Source organism: Taudactylus pleione, unplaced genomic scaffold (genome assembly GCF_031769625.1).
Source record: "Taudactylus pleione unplaced genomic scaffold, aTauple2 ptg000078l, whole genome shotgun sequence".
NCBI classification, from domain to species: Eukaryota; Metazoa; Chordata; class Amphibia; order Anura; family Myobatrachidae; genus Taudactylus; species Taudactylus pleione.
In genome coordinates, this window is record NW_028284480.1 from 1,064,216 (window position 1) to 1,082,931 (window position 18,716).

Consider the following 18,716-nt stretch of genomic DNA (forward strand, 5'->3'; position numbering starts at 1 on the left):
TTAGTAATTTTACCCCTAATACTTATTTCTACAGGTCACTTCCTGAGGTATTTTTGCAGAGCTGATCCATATCTTGCCTATGGAGTCTTTATCCTTCTCTGAGGGCATAGAGGTGAAAATTGGGGAGGAGGTACAGCTGTGTCCGCATACATCTTACTTCCTTGCACGTTAAACAGCCCTTACAGTCGCGCCATTCCGTGGCGTGACTCGGCATGCAGCTGACACTGTAACGTAGTATTTCACATGCAGATACCCCCGCGGTCACACACAGAATATAGGCAAGCCGCATATCGTTTTAATGCTTGTGTGTCCTATTCGATTTGTTGTGCGGATAGGCCGCATGTAATGGTAAAAGGTTGCACAACATGATGCTCGGCGCTACCGAGACGCACGCCACTCAAGCGTTATGTTTAACATAACTTGTAGTGCACAGAGCTGAGATGTATGTGGACACGTCTGCATTTACATAATGACTTTTAGTTCTCAAAATAGGTAAATTAGAAGATCATGGAAACATGCAGGTGCACCGTGTATAAATTCAAGCTGTGTGCACATTTCAGATTCTCATCTTAACAAGCATGAACTAAGGGCCTGATTCAGCAGTGCAAGCCATCGGTACAATCGAGTACCATTGCAGCCTCATGCACACTTGCACAAGGTCTAACCTTGCTCAGAAATTGCTAATTTCTTCGCAATCTTTGAGACCTCAGGCTGCGTATGGCATTGCAGTGGGTAATGTATGCACGTCCATGCAACAGCGTTCAAACGCACTGGCACGCCTGCGTTTCACCGACCACCCCCCATCACTACCCACCAACGGCACTTCCTGTCAATCACTCTGCGATGGGTCTGCATGGTCACTGCTATCACAGTCCCAATTGCAGTGGCCGGTTTGTGCACGTGCACTGCGATGCATATGCAGAACGCAACAATCGGACGATTGCGCGTGCAATCGCAGTTGCGAACGGTAGTGAATCAGGCCCAAAATCCTAATCCGTCATTGGTACTGCCCACATACAAAATAGCAGCATATTAATATTAGGTGGGTGAAACCGCTAAGCATTGGGCATGGATGTTGTGATACTACGATAAATCTGAGGACTGCTCAACTCCAGTCCTCAAATACCACCAACAGGTCATGTTTACTTAAATCATGCACAGGTGTGGGGTTAGTCTATTTTGCTCTGTCATTAATTATCCCACCTGCTTCCACAGATAGAAACATGCCCTGTTGGGGGTGCTTGAGGGTTGAGGTTGGGAACCACTGTCTTAATGAAAGGAATGCCCTATATGGTATTGTGGGCTGAGGGCCTGATTCAGACCCGCTCGCGAGCACTGAGCACTCGCAATCGGGTCGATGGTGGCCCAGTGCGCATGCGCATGACGGAGCCGGCTCCGTCATGCTCATGCGCGAGACCCGGATAGCGACGGGCAAACCGTCGCTCCGGGTCTCGTACCAAAGGGGGCGTGCTGTCGATGTTGAGTGACAGCACGCCCCCTTTGGTGGGCGTGGCTGCCCAGACAGAGGCGTTCCCATGGGAACGCCTACCGTCTGGGGCAGGCCCCACTGACATCACAAGTGATGTCAGTGGGAGTGCTTTCGGCTCTGTTTGAGTCGAAAGCACTCTAGGGCTTGCGGCAACGAGACCCTACCACAAGGGTCTCATTGCAAGCCCGATGGTCGCGATGGTCTTGACCATCGCGACCATCTTCCTTGCAGCTCGCTATAGCTGTGGGTGGTCACCCACAGCTATACGAGCGGCCAGGAGGCTGCTCTAAAAAACAAGAAGGCTGACCCTGATTCAGAGCTCTGTCAGAGCGTCCGGCTCTGAATCAGGGCCTGAGTTCTGTAAACAGAAGCGTGATACTTTCCACTATGGTAAGCATGCAGTCACTGATTACATGACTGATAATTTTGTGTCCTTGTTAGATTCTAAAGTCTTTATTTTGATTTTATTTATATGGTTGTGGTTCAGATAAGCAGACCTCCTGTCAAATTGAGGTATGAGTCCCTGCTGGTTGTGAGTCTGTTTTGAATGGTGTATTTTACATGATTTTATATAATTACCTGGGATATTGCGTCAGCTGTGCAGCACAGCTGATACCCAATATATCTGCAGATATATCTGCTCATCGTGCTGTGTGTACGGGCGGTTAGCCGGCCACCCATACACCTGCTGCAGAGACCGGCGGGGAGGGGGCCAGCCTCTACAGCAAGTGTATGGGCCAGCGGAACCCGCGACCAGAGAGGCAGTGATGGTTGTTCAGTGTGTATGAGCAACCATCATCTGCTGATTAGTCGATCTGCAAATATGTTTCCAGTGTGTACCCAGCTTAAAACACAACTTCTCAGCCACTTGTTTATCTCCTAATTCTATGCTATAAATTGTATGCACAGTATACTAACAACTATAGTTTTTATCTACAACCTGCATTGTATAATTATGAAGACAGTCTCAAAAAATTTTATGTAGGCCTGATTCAGCACAGATCACAACTGCAATCTCAGCTGCATAATCGCACGCAATGAAGCTGCGTAAATATGCTAATGTCTGCCGCCGCTCAGCCAGCATAGAGACGCCCACTACTGCCTTCTCACATCCGTAATACCTCGCAGTCCTTCGTATACATCGATAATATTGGAGAACATCGGCCCCTCATGCACAATTACAGCAAGTCTGACCTGTCTCAGAAGTCTCATCGCACGCAGTGAGTACTCAAGCTGCATAGGCAATTGCAGTGGCTAATTTATGCATGCCCATGCAACAGCGTTTAAACAGACAGGCACACCTGCGTTTCTGCAACCACTCCCCCGTCACCACCCCTAAATGCTCACGGACTGTCACTCACTCTGTGATGGATTCCACAGTGCGTCCATAATCACAGCCCGGTCGCCGTCCGGTGCATGCGCAGTAAGCAACAATCGGCCGATTTGCGTACGCTGTTACAGTTGCAACCCATGCTGAATCAGGCCCTGTATCAGTTGAAAAAAATTTGAGTTCCGTCCCATTTTTGTCAACTGCTAGGATATGGTAAACAGATCTTCATCTTCACCGCACAGGTTTTTGAGTCAGTAGAAGAAGCAGATCAAGCAGACACTAGAAGTGAGGACAATAAACCCTCAAAGATACCCAATGGAACAGTACCTAATGGGACATGCTCTCCAGATTCAGGCCATCCATCCTCCAGGAACTTCTCTATCACTTCTGGGTATTCAGAACATAGTTTCAGTACAGATGAGAATCCCTCAATGGAGACCAATAAAAATGCACTTTACCTGCACATGAAACCAGGAGCTACAAGTGGAAAGAAACAGAATAGCTTGGACAGTATGTTGGATAACAAAAAGATGCAAGAGGAACTTAAAATTCAGGACAGCCTGGACACAGAAGCAACAGCCAATGAAAGCTTGGATGACTTTTTATCAATTACTGAAAGCACAGAGGACATCTTGCTTGATAAGGAGACTGCAGTGCTGTCTGTGGAAGCTTGGCCAGACAGTGAGGCTGAGAAAGAAAGCCTGGTGGGAAGTGAGGACAACTTGTCAGAGGAGCCAGAGATGGAAAGTCTTTATCCACAGCATGATTCATTGATTGTTATTGATGCAACTGTGTCTGAAGTATCTCCTGTCTCTTCCACAGGAGTAACATACTCTGTAAGTACCTTGCAACTGTTGCTCTGTTATCCATGTTATCTCACATGATGTTTCATTATAGATAAGCATTTCATCAGTCTGCAGAGTTCTACTTCACCAGAATCTGTATTTATTTAGTTGATAGTCCCAGCCCATTCTCATGATTTATCTACATGCAGGGTTTAGGAATAAAAATATAATCATGTATATCTTTGGACATTAATGCTTCAGTTGCTAAAGTATTAGTAGCAGTGTCGGACTGGGACAAGAAGGGCCCACCGGGGGAATGCAGTTCTAGGGGCCCATGCTTAAGGGGAGTGGTTACAATTAGACAAATCTTGGTGTAGTTACTATTGAAGGGAGCCAAGCCCCCATGTTGATCAGTGGTCCTGCTCCACATCGTGACTGACCATCTAGTAGAGTAACAATCTATATTTTGAGGTCTGGAACCTGACACCTAGAGGAGGATGGTGGGCCCACAGGCAGTGGGGCCCACCGGGGATTTCCCCTGTACCCCTGTGGGCCAGTCCAACCCTGATTAGTAGTAATAGCAGTGGTTATTGAAGTATGATCTTGAAGTGCTAATGGTTTCTCTTGGTTCTGAGACTTCCAATCATTCCAGTAATTGTAATGTACAGTAGTAAATGTGACACAGCTCTTGTATTTAATTAGAGCCAATGTGTTAAATGCAGGCTGCTTGATAATGTCACAGAATGCTTGCTAAAGTACAATGAGCATTCTCCTACCATGTACTTTGTGGGTGACTGTCCACAAAAACTGACCACAAAATATAGCTTTTGCATGTGGGCACAATACAAGATGCATTGGAACAACCTGATCCACTGAGACGAAGAAACAGTTTATAACCATGAATTTACACCATCTTGATGTACCAAGCCATTCTGCTTCGAGTACAAGGGCAATAGTGCAAATGTCATGTAGGACTTACACTGATGACACTGTGTGGTCTGGGCAGAGGGTCCGTGGACATTTATAATAAACTGCCTATAGTAGCTCATTCATTTTGTCTCTCATTTGCAATATATGTATAGAGTGACACTTTATGATGTGTCGCTACTATATGACCATTCTGTTGCAGCTGTACAGACTAGTAAGAGGTGTTCTATATGTTTATTGCTATGCTGCCATAGGGTTCATAAATATGGTGTATTTCTTCTTCATGGTCCATAGGCTCCACAGGGAGACCTTGGGGTGTATGTGATGGGAACTAATCCGGGCACCATGCAGTTAAAGCTTTCAGCTTCCAGAATGCACTATCCCTATACCCTGCCCCCGAGCCAGAGGCACCTCAGTTTCGTTGGTGCCCGACCAGAGTCTGGTTTTGCAGGGGGGCTGTTCTTCAGCCCCAATAGCTTATTTTCTTTGTTTTATTTATTTTACTTTTACACTTTTACAAAGTATAGAGAGCACAGCAGCAGAATGTCTGTTGGACGTCTGTGCTGCCGCTCCATCACCCCTTCGGTGCCACGACGCCAGTACTGATCTGGGGATCTCGGCAGGCGTTCCGGGGGTCAGCGCTAGCCAGGGCCCCCGGAGAGGACCCAGACAGGTAAGGCAGTCGTTACCTCCGGTCTCAGTGGACAGACCGGAGGTGCTGAGTGTGGACGCAGGCTCCGGCCATCGCGTTCCCCTGGATCACCATGGAAATATTGGTGCGGGAACCAGCGTCCCCAGGGGTTAATAACCGGCCAGGGGAGACAGCTTCCCTGTTCAAGCGGCTCCTCCCCTCAGCTCAGCGTGCCTTCCCACTGCAGTCTGGCTTCCATGAGCTGCTCTCCTCCTCCGGACACGCCCTCTCTGTTTTCTCCAGCGGCCATTTGCTGTGGTGCAATCGCAGTTCTCCCAGGACAACGTGTGGTCCGGACCCCCTGCATACCACTCCCCAGGGTCAGCGTAGGTAGCGCTATTTCCTGCGATTGTGAAGTTGAGTATAGTGCTGCTTTGCAGCGTCTTTCCTGCATTGTATGTGACTTGTGCTAGCAGCTGTCTGTGTCTTTATTCTATCTGTCAGCTTATGGCTATACCCCTTTATCTCATTCTGCCCTAATACAGGTGGTGTTATGGTGGTTCATACCTGACCTCATATATATGCAATACAATATTTGTGTGGTCTGTCACATACTGTTGTGTACTGCACTGTCCCATATTTAGGCAACAGATTCCTGCAGCTTACCTAAGCAATAAGACAGAACCAGTATACTTGCGGTTGCTTTGTACTCAGTATCATATTGTGCGTCATTTAACCTGCAGACATGTCTGACAAGGGCAATGACCACATTCCTGTACCATGTTGCAATCTTGCAGATTATGTACTGCAGTTTTCTGTGAGGAGCATGTGGTTCGGGATGGGTTATGTGTGAGGTTTTATAACCCACCAGGTTCCTCGAACCCCCAAACATCAGTACAGGAGCCACCTTAGGCTACTTTTTCGCATATGCTGGCCTCTATTGTGGACCACCTGGTGGTCCCGGCTGTATTTCCTCCTATGGGGGTACCACAGCAGCTCATCCCTCCCTCACAGGGACTACCTCTGGTTATGCAGACCCCTCCAGTACCACAGCAGGCGGTCAGTCCCTCTATGAGATTACCACAAGGTGGACCTCCACCATGGGTGGATGTTTTCTCTAACTAAGTACAGAGTCTGGCAGCAACCTCTACTGCTCTTCAGACCATGTTGCAGAGTGAGAAGCCCGTTAGACCAGCTAAGCGTCTTGTGTTTATAGAAAAGGGGGCCCTAGCCTGCACACATTGAATAGATATATAATGGGGGGTGCTACCTGTGGAGACTATTGTTGTAAACACAAGAAAAACAAGTACAAGTGCACAACTCCAACATTACTAATAATATATAATACATAGTGCAATAAAATTTTGCAATAGATAGAGGTTTTAGCATAATCATGGCCATGGTTATGGGCTTACCTACCGTGGCCAGGTAACCTCTGAGGGTAGGTCCCTAACATACTGGGGTTGAAATCCAGAGCACAGGACACCCCCCAAACAGGCCCAGCTGAGCCACCCCAGGGCATCACTCTAATGAGAAAAGGTGAAGTGTAAGAAACTGTAAGATAGATAAGAGCAGCTACTGCTGCATGTATAAGAAGGTGAAAAATAGAGGTTGAAAATAATACATATATATTGAACAAACAATAGAGGTGCTAAAGGTGCAAAAAAAGAAAGGGTTTATAATGCGATACCCTGAAGCAGTCCAACCAAAGCAATCCAGGGGACCCACGCCCCAAAAATCAACCCATAGCTGCACTGCAGTATAAAATTTACAGGACTTGCCTAGGATTGTGCCTTGTACTAAGGTGCAGTCAAAATGCCAGAATCCCTACTTAAAACCAATGAGGGAGGGGGTGCTAATCTAGGCTGAAGGCATCTCATACCTTCAGGTATGCATGGGAGCACACTAAATAGAGTATATAGAAAAAGGGGCCCTAGACTGCACACCCTGAATATATATATATAATGGGAGATGCTACATGTGGAGACTATTTTTGCAAACACAACAAGAACAAGCACAAGTGCACAACGCCAACATCACTAATTATATATAGTACATAATGCAATAAAATAGCATCCTGTGTTGTCATCTCAATCCACTCAGCTATCAGAGTCTGAGATGTCTTCTGATGATGGAGAGGTGGCTGATGCTTCTAACCCTGACTACCCTCGGCAAGAGGCGGAGCCTAAATTAAGGATTATTATTCCTGCCTTGGTGCTTGCAGTCAGATCCCCATTGCTTATAGACTATGACGAGCCTGTGGTTACGCTATTGGAGCACAGTTGCCGATTCTAAGAAAGGCCTGGAGACCTTACCCTATAAAGGGGAGATTTTGTTTGGTCCAGATCTGGACAAGATTGTTGACACATTAGCCAAATCAAAATCTGCATTTCTGCCGTCAGCAACTGCTCCTGCAAAGTCTCGAAGCTTCTCCTTTTAGATCCATTCATCCTCAAGGTAAAGCCAAAGGGCAGTCCTTTCCTAGACAGTCCGCTGCCAAGAAAACTGCCAAGCCTAAGAAACAGGCCTGGAGCACAAGACGCCCGGCCTCCAAACAGGAGGATAAACCCACAGCCTGATGGGGCGGGCCTCCCTCTGGGGGAACCCACAGTGGGAGGCAGACTTCTTCAGTTCGCCCAATATGCTTGGGTAAGAGAAGTGGTCTCTCAGGGGTACGCCCTCTCATTCCAAGGCCTCCACACCAGTTTTTCTGCACAGGCCCTCCTTCAGACAAAACCAAGGCCTTGCAGATCCAAAAAGCTCAGTTCTTGCTGCAAGCAGGGGTAATTGTACCAGTTCCACTATCTCAACGAGGGACTGGTTATTATTCTTCTCTTTCTGGTTCAGAAACCGAATGGGCCTCATCGCCTATCCTCAACCTCAAAGCTCTGAACAAGTTCCTCAGGGTGCCCAGGTTCAGGATGGAAACCTTACGATCCATCATACTGGCTATGGAACCTGGGGATTACATAGTATCACTGGACAGTCAGGATGCATACCTACATGCTCCCATAACGCCTTCTCACCAGTGTTATCTGTGATTTGCTATACTGCAACGACACTTCCAGTTTCGGGTGCAGCCCTTTGGCCTATCCACGGCTCCAAGGGTATTTACCAAAATTATGGCCATCATTGTAGCTCACCTGCGAAGTCAGGGTATCCGACTACTGCCATATCTGGACGACCTCTTCTTATTGGCGAGTTCTACAGAAGTGCTTCACCACCAACTGCAACTGACAATTTCTTGTCTACAAGCGCACGGGTGGTTAATCAATTGGAAAAAGTTCTCCCTAATTCCCTCAAAGAGAGTGGTTCATTTGGGAGCCCTTCTGGATTCTCACCAGCAGAGAATCTTTCTAGCTCCAGAAAAGATCTCCACGCTGCAGCTGCGAGTACGCAGATGTCTTCGCAGTCGCCGGGTGTCAGTCCACTCGACAATGCAGGTGCTGGGATCCATGGTGTCCACATTCGACATGGTTGAATATGCTCAGTTCCTTTCCAGGCCCCTACAGGGGCTGATCATCTCCTGGAATGAATAACCCCACCAGATCAGGGCTCAGACGATGGTACTCTCTCCGGAGGTGTGCCTGTCTATGTCTTGGTGACTATTGATGTCTCATCTGACCAAGGTTCGCCCCTTTTGGATCCTGGACTGGATACTCCTAACAACAGACGCCAGTCTCCGGGGATGGGGAGCAGTGACCTGTCCACACTCTTTTCAGGGCCGGTTGACAACGGTAGAGGCATCCCTGCCCATCAACATATTGGATATTCGGGCTGTGTACAAAGCCCTCATGATGACAAAGCACATTCTTCTCGGAAAGCCCGTGCAGGTTCAGTCCAACAACGCCACCACAGTGGCGTACATGAACCATCAAGGAGGCATTTGAAGTCAGGCAGCAATAACAGATGTGTCACGCATTCTGACATGGGCAGAATCTCATCTCCCGGCCATTTCAGCAGTGTTCATTCCGGGAGTTTGTCTAGTGGACAAATGGGGCCTCCCAGAGGTGGACCTCATGGCCTCCCAACGCAATCACAAGTTACCAGTGTACGGGTCCAGAACAAGAGATGCCAAAGCAAGCCTGGGGTGGATGCTCTTGTCAGTAAAATGGACCTTCCGGTTTGCATACCTATTTCCTCCAGTCTCCCTGCTTCCTCGGGTTCTTCGGAAGTTCAAGCAAGACAGAGGCACTGTCTTGCTGGTGGCTCCAGCCTGGACCAGACGTCAATGGTACTCAGATGTTCGGAGTCTCTCCATCGACTCTTCGTTCCTGCTGCCTCAACGTCCGGACTTGTTGTCTCAGGGTCCTTGCCTTTACCCAGACCTGGATCGTCTATCTTTGATGGCGTGGCTCTTGAGACATCCCAAAGGATTCTCTAGCTCGGTCATCAACGCGATGCTTAGAGCGCGTAAGTCTGCCTCTGCCAGGATCTACCACAGAGTGTGGCATACATATTTCCAGTGGTGTCGTACTAGAGATTACGATCCTCATGTGTTTTGAATTTCCAGAATCATGGCATTCCTTCAAGCTGGATTGGACCTCGGCCTACGCCTGGCCTCATTGAAAGTGCATATGTCTGCACTGTCACTGTGGTTCCAACGTAGAATCCACGTCCGGATATCCACACCTTCCTCCAGGGTGTCCTCTGGATTCAAACTCCCTTTGTCTCCCCAGTGACTCCTTGGGATTTGGCAGTAGTTCTTCGGGCCCTCCAGGGTCCTCCATTTGAACCACTAGATTAAGTGGAACTTAAGTGGTTAACAGCTAAGACTCTTTTTCATCTGGCAATTGCATCTGCCAGGAGGGTGTCAGAATTGGGAGCGCTCTCCTGTCGTCCTCCTTTTCTGATATTTCTCCAGGACAGGGCAGTGCTTCGTAATCGCCCTGAGTTCCTTCCTAAGTTTGTTTCTAGTTTCCATATTAATCAGGAAATTATAGTACCGGCCTTTCTGTCTTCAGACCTCTCGGCAGGTGAGGCCTCTTTGGATGTGGTCTGAGCTCTCAGGATTTATGTGGACCATACCAGTTCTCTTCGGAAATCAGACTCCTTGTTTGTGCTCTATGGAGAAGGGATGGCCAGCCAATAAACAAACATTGACTAGATGGCTTCGTATGACTATTTTAGAAGCTTACACACAGGCAGGCCTGCCTGTTCCGACTTCTGTTGAGGCTCATTCTACTCAATCTGTGGGTCCCTCGTGGGCAGCTCGCCGTGGCGCCTCGGCTGTTCAGCTTTGTAAGTGGCCACATAATCTTCTGTCCAGACTTTTCTAAGGTTCTATGCATTTGATACCTTCGCCTCTCAGAATGCTTCCTTTGCATTCTCCCCTCAGTGCAGGAGCGTCCCCACCCTTAAAAGGACTGTTTTGGGACATCCCCAAGGTCTCCCTGTGGAGCCTATGGACCCTGAAGAAGAAAATGAGTTATGGTAAGAACTTACCTTGGTTAACTCTTTCTTCAAAGTCCATAGGGTCCACAGGGCACCCGCCCTGACGCACCTGGGTTCATATGGGCTATCATACTTGTCACCAGTTTCCCGTCTCCTTCTCTGTGAGTGTGATTCTTGAGTGTTCCAGTCTTCCTTCTCTCTTATCCTCTTCCAGCCTTTAGCTTTTTACCAACTGAGATGCCTCTGGCTTGGGGGCGAGGTATTGGGAGAGTGGACCCAATGCATCCTGGGAGCTGAAAGCTTTAACTGCGTGGTGCCCGGATTGGTTCCCATCACCTACACCTCAAGGTCTCCCTGTGGACCCTATAGACTTCGAAGAAAGAGAGTTAACCAAGGTAAGTTCTTACCATAACTCTCATTTTTGATAGCTGTGACATCATAACCTAGTATAGTGTCGCAACAGGAGCACAACCCTTTACAAACTAAACCATTTTGAGATCAGTTTAGTACACAAATAGCATGAAACACTTTTTATAAATATGCTGTATTTTGATAATATACTGTATTTTATAAATATTACCTTTAAATATACATGCACCGTGTATTTTGCTGACATTACTATAATTCTCTTAACTGGTTTATTTTTCCCCAAAACTTTATATAGCAAGAAGTACTGGATATGTATACTATCAACTTGCACCGTATCGAGAAAGATGTTCAGAGGTGTGACCGTAACTATTGGTATTTCACACCTGCTAACCTGGAGAAGCTTCGTAATGTCATGTGCAGGTATCCATTATATACAAGTAGTCTCTGTCTAGCTATTAAGCAATAATTCCAACCAAGAATAATTTTAGCTAACATCAACTACCATCTACTCTCCAGTCACCTTATATTAGTCCATACCAGGACACAGCTCTGCACCTCACCTGATGGTTGTCAGCATGGGAGAATCAGCAGATACTAATATTAATAGTCTGCAGATATCCCTAGCATGTGTCCCCATAGTTATACAAATTAGGCAGAAGTAAGTTGAAATTAGTAAATATTTACAGGATGTTTTTGCCTTGGAGTTTGGCATGTCCACAGAGATTAGCTGGTTGAAACAAATGCAGCCCTTGATCATTGCACCATGCAGTACTACTACACTACATAACTATGTTACACTGTATAGTCTACTGTGAATATCCAAACATATCCTGTATTATCATAGAATCCATAATTTAGAAAAAAAATATTTTACTATGAATATTTCAATAAAATCCTTTTCATATTTATGTGTTGTTTTGGGTATCTCTCTATTTCTCTCTTCAGTCAGAGATTGTTGTCATTTGTGTTACTGACATTAACCCTCTCTTTGTGCATATGTTTCAGCTATGTGTGGCAGCACATTGAGATTGGCTATGTGCAAGGGATGTGTGATCTGCTGGCTCCTCTCTTGGTAATACTAGATGATGGTATGGCATTCCTTATAAGGTCTATGTGCTGTATATATTGATTTATGTTATTTATATAGCACCATTCTAGTAGTGCTTAAATAACAATAGAAGATCATGAGAATTTGTTTTATTTATCTTACATGTTCATGACCATGTCATAATGAGGGTGAGGGGAAACGGGAGGAGATACCAGCACTGAATAAATAAAGAAAGTATTCAGAAAGACTAATATCCTATAAGACATTTATAGGTGGCAAATTCTACTTACAATTAATATATTGGTGGTTTTCCATTCTGAGTGAGTAGCATACACAAATTCCAGCAAAAAAACAAAAAAGGAACTCCTTAGGTGGGGCACTCTTTTGTATAACTTAGCCTTTATTTGTATTATGTTAAAACTTCAATATGAACAGAAAGGGAGGCATTCAACTACACCTGTTGAACATATATGTAAAGAAAAGGTGAAAATATCATAAAAAAGTAATCCTATAATTTAGTGTGAATATATAGCTATTTCACAGTGTGAAATTGTGTAACCATTAGTTGTTGTGCAGAGTGGGTAATATAAATATACAAATCCCAAAATATGACCTTAATGGTGGTAGTGTTTTAATCAAGGTATATACATTGCTGTTCTATTTAGATGCTCTCTTAGAAAGAGGATTGGGTGGGTGAGGGAAGAAAGTTTTACTCCTTTGTTTAAATAATTGAAACTAAGATAACCCTGGAAATAAGGTAATTCCTGACAAGAGACCAGGCCAACGGAACAGCAAAACGCCCGTCAGTCCCTGGAAAGTCAGCTGTACACACAATTAATAGCTAAGTTTTAATTTAATACAAACGAGTGCCCCATCCAAGGAGTCATTTTATTTTTCCTTTTTGGTGAAACTTGATGTTCATATACAATGGTCTGTGGTCTCACAACTAGATTCCCAGTAACAAATACCAGAGTGGTGATGGATTCATGGCATCCTTGTTTAAGAGAGGAAAGTATCCTTATTAAATATACAGATGTGTCCTCTTACATCTAGCCTCCTTGCCCATTAAACAGCCCTTCTAGTCACGCCATGCAGCAGCGTGAATTGGTAGTGCCGAGCGTCTTTTCGTGCGACTTTTTACCTTGAAATGCGTCTTATTCGCACAGTGATGCACAAACAGCTTCTGCTGTTTAAAATGATATACAGTGCGGGTGTATCTGCATACAAAACGCTACGGTACAGCATCAGCGGCTGTAACACTGTAACGTAGGGTTTAGCATGCAGATACTCCCACATACGCACAGAGAACATAGGCATGCTGCATATCATTTTAATCAGCAGAAGCTTGTGCTATCTAGTCACATCGCTGTGCAAATAAGATGCATTTGAAGGTAAAAGGACACACGAAAAGACGTTCGGCGCTACCAGGTCGCACAGAGTTCCCGCGTTGTGTGGCACGATTTGTAGCACATGGAGTATAGATGTATGTGGACACGTCTGTATTGTTAACTACTTCAAGTACTTCTAGCATTTCCTGGGCTAAATACAAAGTAAGTTATATTCCTAGGTATAATTATAAACATTATAGTCCTTTTACATGTTCATCAAAAAAATATATTAACCCTTATTACCAGTATGAGTCATCTAAATGTGCAGACATATTTTATGCATGTATTATAAGTGTGGTCCTAAATTTGTTTTAGCTCAAAATATAAAACCTAGCCTTAACCTTTTGACCTAACAATAATTCCGACATCCCAAGCCTTGATCTAAGACAGAGATTCCCAAACCTCGCCATTACAGTCCACGTTTTAAGGATATTCATGCTTGAGCACAGGTGACTTAATTAGTACCTCAGTCAATTTGATTTAACCATCTGGACTCAAGCATGGATATCCTTAAAACCTGGACTGTAATGGTGGAGTTTGGGAACCTCTGGTCTAAGACAAAGGTCTAACCAGAAACCAAACCCAATCTCTAAAGCCAATCCCAAACATAAATTTTTTCCTACCGAATTCTAAAACTACAGATGTGCCCTAATACACCAATCAGCCCTTCTCGGCGCACCAGGACCTCTGCAACTCTGCAGAGTGTCCTTTTCGCTCAAAAATTCAAACAATGTTGCAACAAAAAGCTTCACGAGACTGCACTGATTATTTTGTTGTGTGACACTTGTATATCTGTGTGCGACTGAGTCTGACTCTGTAAATGAAGTGCAACGATGCAGCAGCCGCGGCTTTTTTTCCCACACCAAGTTCACATAAAATAGCAATGCAGGATAAAATTTTAGTTGAAACTTTGTACATGCTATTTTTAGAATAAAATTATAAAGTGGTATTTTTTCTTATTACAAATAACTCAAATTTCAGAGTAATACATGTTCATAATATACTTTGTGAAGTAAGAAAATAATTGAATAAGCAATGGTAACACACATCATATAGTCTCATACAATATAGTTACACTATATGCTGTCAGGAAAAGCAGAGTTTACATGCATTGTTCTGATGGAAGTATTGGTTAATGGTCATTTGGGATTCACTTTCATTAAATGGTTCTTTACATGTAGATCTGGTGAATGTTGTTATATAATGCAGTAATTTTCCTAGCATATAAGACAATCAGGCACATTATAGTTTATAGATATATAATGGACAGCAATATGTTCTTGTCAATGTTTCTCTTGTGTGGCCTCTATATTCTCTTCTCCAGAGGCCCTGGCATTCAGCTGCTTCACGGAGCTTATGAAAAGAATGAACCAGAACTTCCCTCATGGAGGTGCCATGGATACACACTTTGCCAACATGAGATCTCTTATACAGGTACTGGATCTTTTATACAGGCTCTCACAGAAAGTATTAGAACTGCTTACATTGTACAGTTACAGTGTTACTGTGCTATCCAGGACAACAGATTCAGAACCTATTTCTGTGAAGAAGAAAACAACAATATTGTGTATAAATGATAGAGTTTAATGGGAACTAAGGGGTATATTTATGAAAGTTCGATTTTACATGCGATTTTGACTTTAGTAAATCTCTGATGCTCAAAATTGAATGCAAAGTCACCACAAATCCAAAATCGAACTATTGTAAATATACCCCTAAGTCTTTATATATTCACACTTTTTGGATACAAAGGCCCCATTTCAAAACATGTTTAAATCTGGTAATCTTTGACAGAACAAGGGACTTTAAAGAAAAATATGGCAGCCATTACAAGGTGTCATTAATATTCCATTTTGATGTGTTTTTGTATTAATTAGAGTTTTAGAAAACCCATGAACAGCTTTTTTCTAGGAACATATTGGGCCTGATTCAGTGCTGTACCCAATGCTGGTATTTATGTAGTTAAGCAATTTGCTGCTACTGCGCATGTGCGAAAATCCTTAACCTCCTACAGTGCATGCATTACAGAGTGTCCGCCCAAAGGCGTTTTTGTGATAGAGGCATACAGCATCAGAAAAGAAAATTTGCTGGGCGATGACAAGCCCATAAAACGGGGTGGTCCGTCTTATGAGCGTGTTGCGGCCTTGTCGGTGAAAGTGGTTGCAGACACAGATGCTAAACCACTGACATAGGAAGCCATACTCATATGAAGAAACTGCACCTGCCATAGGACAGGTACAAGTTTCAAGGTTGCGTTGGTATTCAGTACCTACGGACGCTGACAGTGAGCGTTTCAGTCCTTGCACATTCGGATGTACACCAGGGAAGGACTTTGTATCAGCATTTGCATATAGTCGCAGACGGGCGACTGCCAATAGACGTATCTGCTTCCACCTCTGAATCAGACCCTTTGTGTCAGAGTTGTGTGTGCAATCTTTGTGGCGATGTGAAAACCCTAAAAAGGTCACACTTCTAATTCTTATCTATTTGTTCTATGACTTTCCATATGTTATAAGCATTATTGTCAGCATTCAGACATCACTGATTTTTCAGAAGTGTTTTTTATTCTTTTACATTTTCTGAAGACAGCTGGCAGTATAAAGAGGGAGCACTGAAGTAAGGTCCTAGATATGCATAAGTGGTTTTTGACCCCACAATATGAAAGAAGAAAACACTATCTTATGTCTAATTCTCTGAAGATGTGTATTGTGCTGACTGAACATCTGTATTCAATACAGTTATAGAACATGGTGCACAAGCAAACTGTGTGTTAAAGCAGATGTAAAGCATATTAGCACAGATGATATTCAATTGATCAGTCTCAGCAATAAAGTCATGACAGGGGCTTGCAATAATGAACTGAATATTTTAATTAATTGCAGTCATAGGCCTGATTCTGAGTCGGACGAATCACTGTGCACAGTCGAAAATGGCAAGTTTTTTTTATACAGCGCATGTTTACGCTTTTTTGCATATGTTATCCTATTCTGAGTCAGTCGGATCTGTCTTTAAATTGGGCTATAGTGATCACACATGACCACTCTGACATATGGGAGTGTCATGTATCAAAAGCTCAGTGTGATTCTGATTCGTGTGTACGGGGAAGGGAAGCCAGTTTCTGAATGATCCCTTGGAGCAAGAATAGAGCTTGTGCAAGTGCAGATGCTAATGATGGTGGTTGCAACGGCCAATGTAAAATCAATAGGCGGCATTGGTTTCCGCTGGCACATGCACGAACACCCGCAATATCTGAATATATATAATAAGCATAAGGTAGTAAATATGGCTTCTATGGCTGCCCACAACTGCAGCCACTTTGCGTGCGACTCAGAATCAGCCAAATGTAATAGGGTGAGAGTTTAAAATATGTGAGAGATGAGCAGTTTTTAAACTCGGCCAATGTAATAGAGTCTGAGAACAGGCAAACTCACATATTTTTCAAACTCAAAAAACTATTCTGATTTGAACTCTCATCCATATGTTTTCCCATTTTAAAGATACATCTCAACCAATGTAATAATGTGAGAGATTACTGCTAAACTCTCACCCTATTACATTTGGCACCAACTGTCTACAATTTAAAGTTTATTTGAAAAGTAAAGTATGGGCAGTGTGTTGGTTATAACTCATTTTCTCTCTCTCTTTTCTCCCATGAGATTTTGGATTCTGAGCTTTTTGAACTCATGCACCAAAATGGTGACTACACTCACTTCTACTTCTGTTATCGCTGGTTCCTTTTAGACTTCAAAAGAGGTGAGCAATGATCAAGAGATATGAACTGTACAGCAGTAAAAATATTATTTAATTGTCTTCTGTCATTTTAAATGTCAAAGGCCATGCTATGCGCTTATGCCTCCAAGTCCTGGCTTGTTCTCTTATTTCTCCAAAGCCATACCATACTGCTCTCTTAGTCGTTCAAGCCCTGGCTTGTTCTCTTATTCCTCCAAGGCCATGCCATACTGCTCTCTTATTCCTCCAAGCCCTGGCTTGTTCTCGTATTTCTCCAAAGCCATTCCATACTACTCTTTTAATCCTTCATGCAGCAGCTTGTTCTCTTATTCTTCCAAGGCCATACCATACTGCTCTCTTATTCGTTCAAGCCCTGGCTTGTTCTCTTATTCCTCCAAGGCCATGCCATACTGCTCTCTTATTCCTCCAAGTCCTGGCTTGTTCTCTTATTCCTCCAAGGCCATGCCATACTGCTCTCTTATTCCTCCAAGCCCTGGCTTGTTCTCGTATTCCTCCAAAGCCATTCCATACTACTCTTTTAATCCTTCATGCAGCAGCTTGTTCTCTTATTCCTCCAAAGCCATACCATACTGCTCTCTTATTCGTTCAAGCCCTGGCTTGTTCTCTTATTCCTCCAAGGCCATGCCATACTGCTCTCTTATTCCTCCAAGTCCTGGCTTGTTCTCTTATTCTTCCAAGGCCATGCCATACTGCTCTCTTATTCCTCCAAGCCCTGGCTTGTTCTCTTATTCCTCCAAGGCCATACCATACTGCTCTCTTATTCCTCCAAGCCCTGGCTTGTTCTCGTATTCCTCCAAGGCCATGCCATACTACTCTCTTAATCCTTCACGCAACAGCTTGTTCTCTTATTCTTCCAAGGCCATACCATACTATGCTTTTATTTATTCAAGCCCTGGCTTGTTCTCTTATTCCTCCGGGGCCATGCCATACTGCTTTCTTATTCCTTCACACAACGGCTTGTTCTCTTATTCCTCCAAGGCCACACCATACTGCTCTCTTATTCCTCCAAGCCCTGGCTTGGAGGAATATTCATCCAAGACTATGCCATGCTGCTCTCTTATTCCTTCATGCAACAGCTTGTTCTCTTATTCCTCCAAAGCCATACCATACTGCTCTTATTCCTTCAAGCCCTGGCTTGTTCTTATTCCCCCAAGGTCATGCCATACTGCTCTCTTATTCATTCAAGCCCTGGCTTGTTCTCTTATTCCTCCAAGGCCATGCCATACTACTCTCTTAATCCTTCACGCAACAGCTTGTTCTCTTATTCTTCCAAGGCCATACCATACTATGCTTTTATTTCTTCAAGCCCTGGCTTGTTCTCTTATTCCTCCACGGCCATTCCACACTGCTCTCTTATTCCTTCACACAACGGCTTGTTCTCTTATTCCTCCAAGGCCACACCATACTGCTCTCTTATTCCTCCAAGCCCTGGCTTGGAGGAATATTCATCCAAGACTATGCCATACTGCTCTCTTATTCCTTCATGCAACAGCTTGTTCTCTTATTCCTCCAAGGCCATACCATACTGTGCTCTTATTCCTTCAAGCCCTGGCTTGTTCTCTTATTCCCCCAAGGTCATGCCATACTGCTCTCTTATTCCTCCAA

General features: G+C 44.3%; 1 protein-coding gene across 3 annotated transcripts in view; it reads left to right on the forward strand.

Moving 5' to 3' along the window:
• Positions 1-18,716, forward strand: part of SGSM1 (small G protein signaling modulator 1) — a 353,611-nt gene that overhangs the window by 296,931 nt on the left and 37,964 nt on the right. For all 3 annotated transcript variants that reach the window (XR_015877719.1, XR_015877720.1, XM_088467888.1), the window contains exons 19-23: positions 3,062-3,655; positions 11,221-11,345; positions 11,931-12,013; positions 14,686-14,795; positions 17,018-17,114. Coding sequence is in view for 1 of the 3 variants with exons in the window: in XM_088467888.1 (XP_088324014.1) it covers positions 3,062-3,655; positions 11,221-11,345; positions 11,931-12,013; positions 14,686-14,795; positions 17,018-17,114 (1,009 nt within the window). In the remaining 2 variants the exon portion in view is untranslated. The remainder of the gene's footprint in view (positions 1-3,061; positions 3,656-11,220; positions 11,346-11,930; positions 12,014-14,685; positions 14,796-17,017; positions 17,115-18,716) is intronic.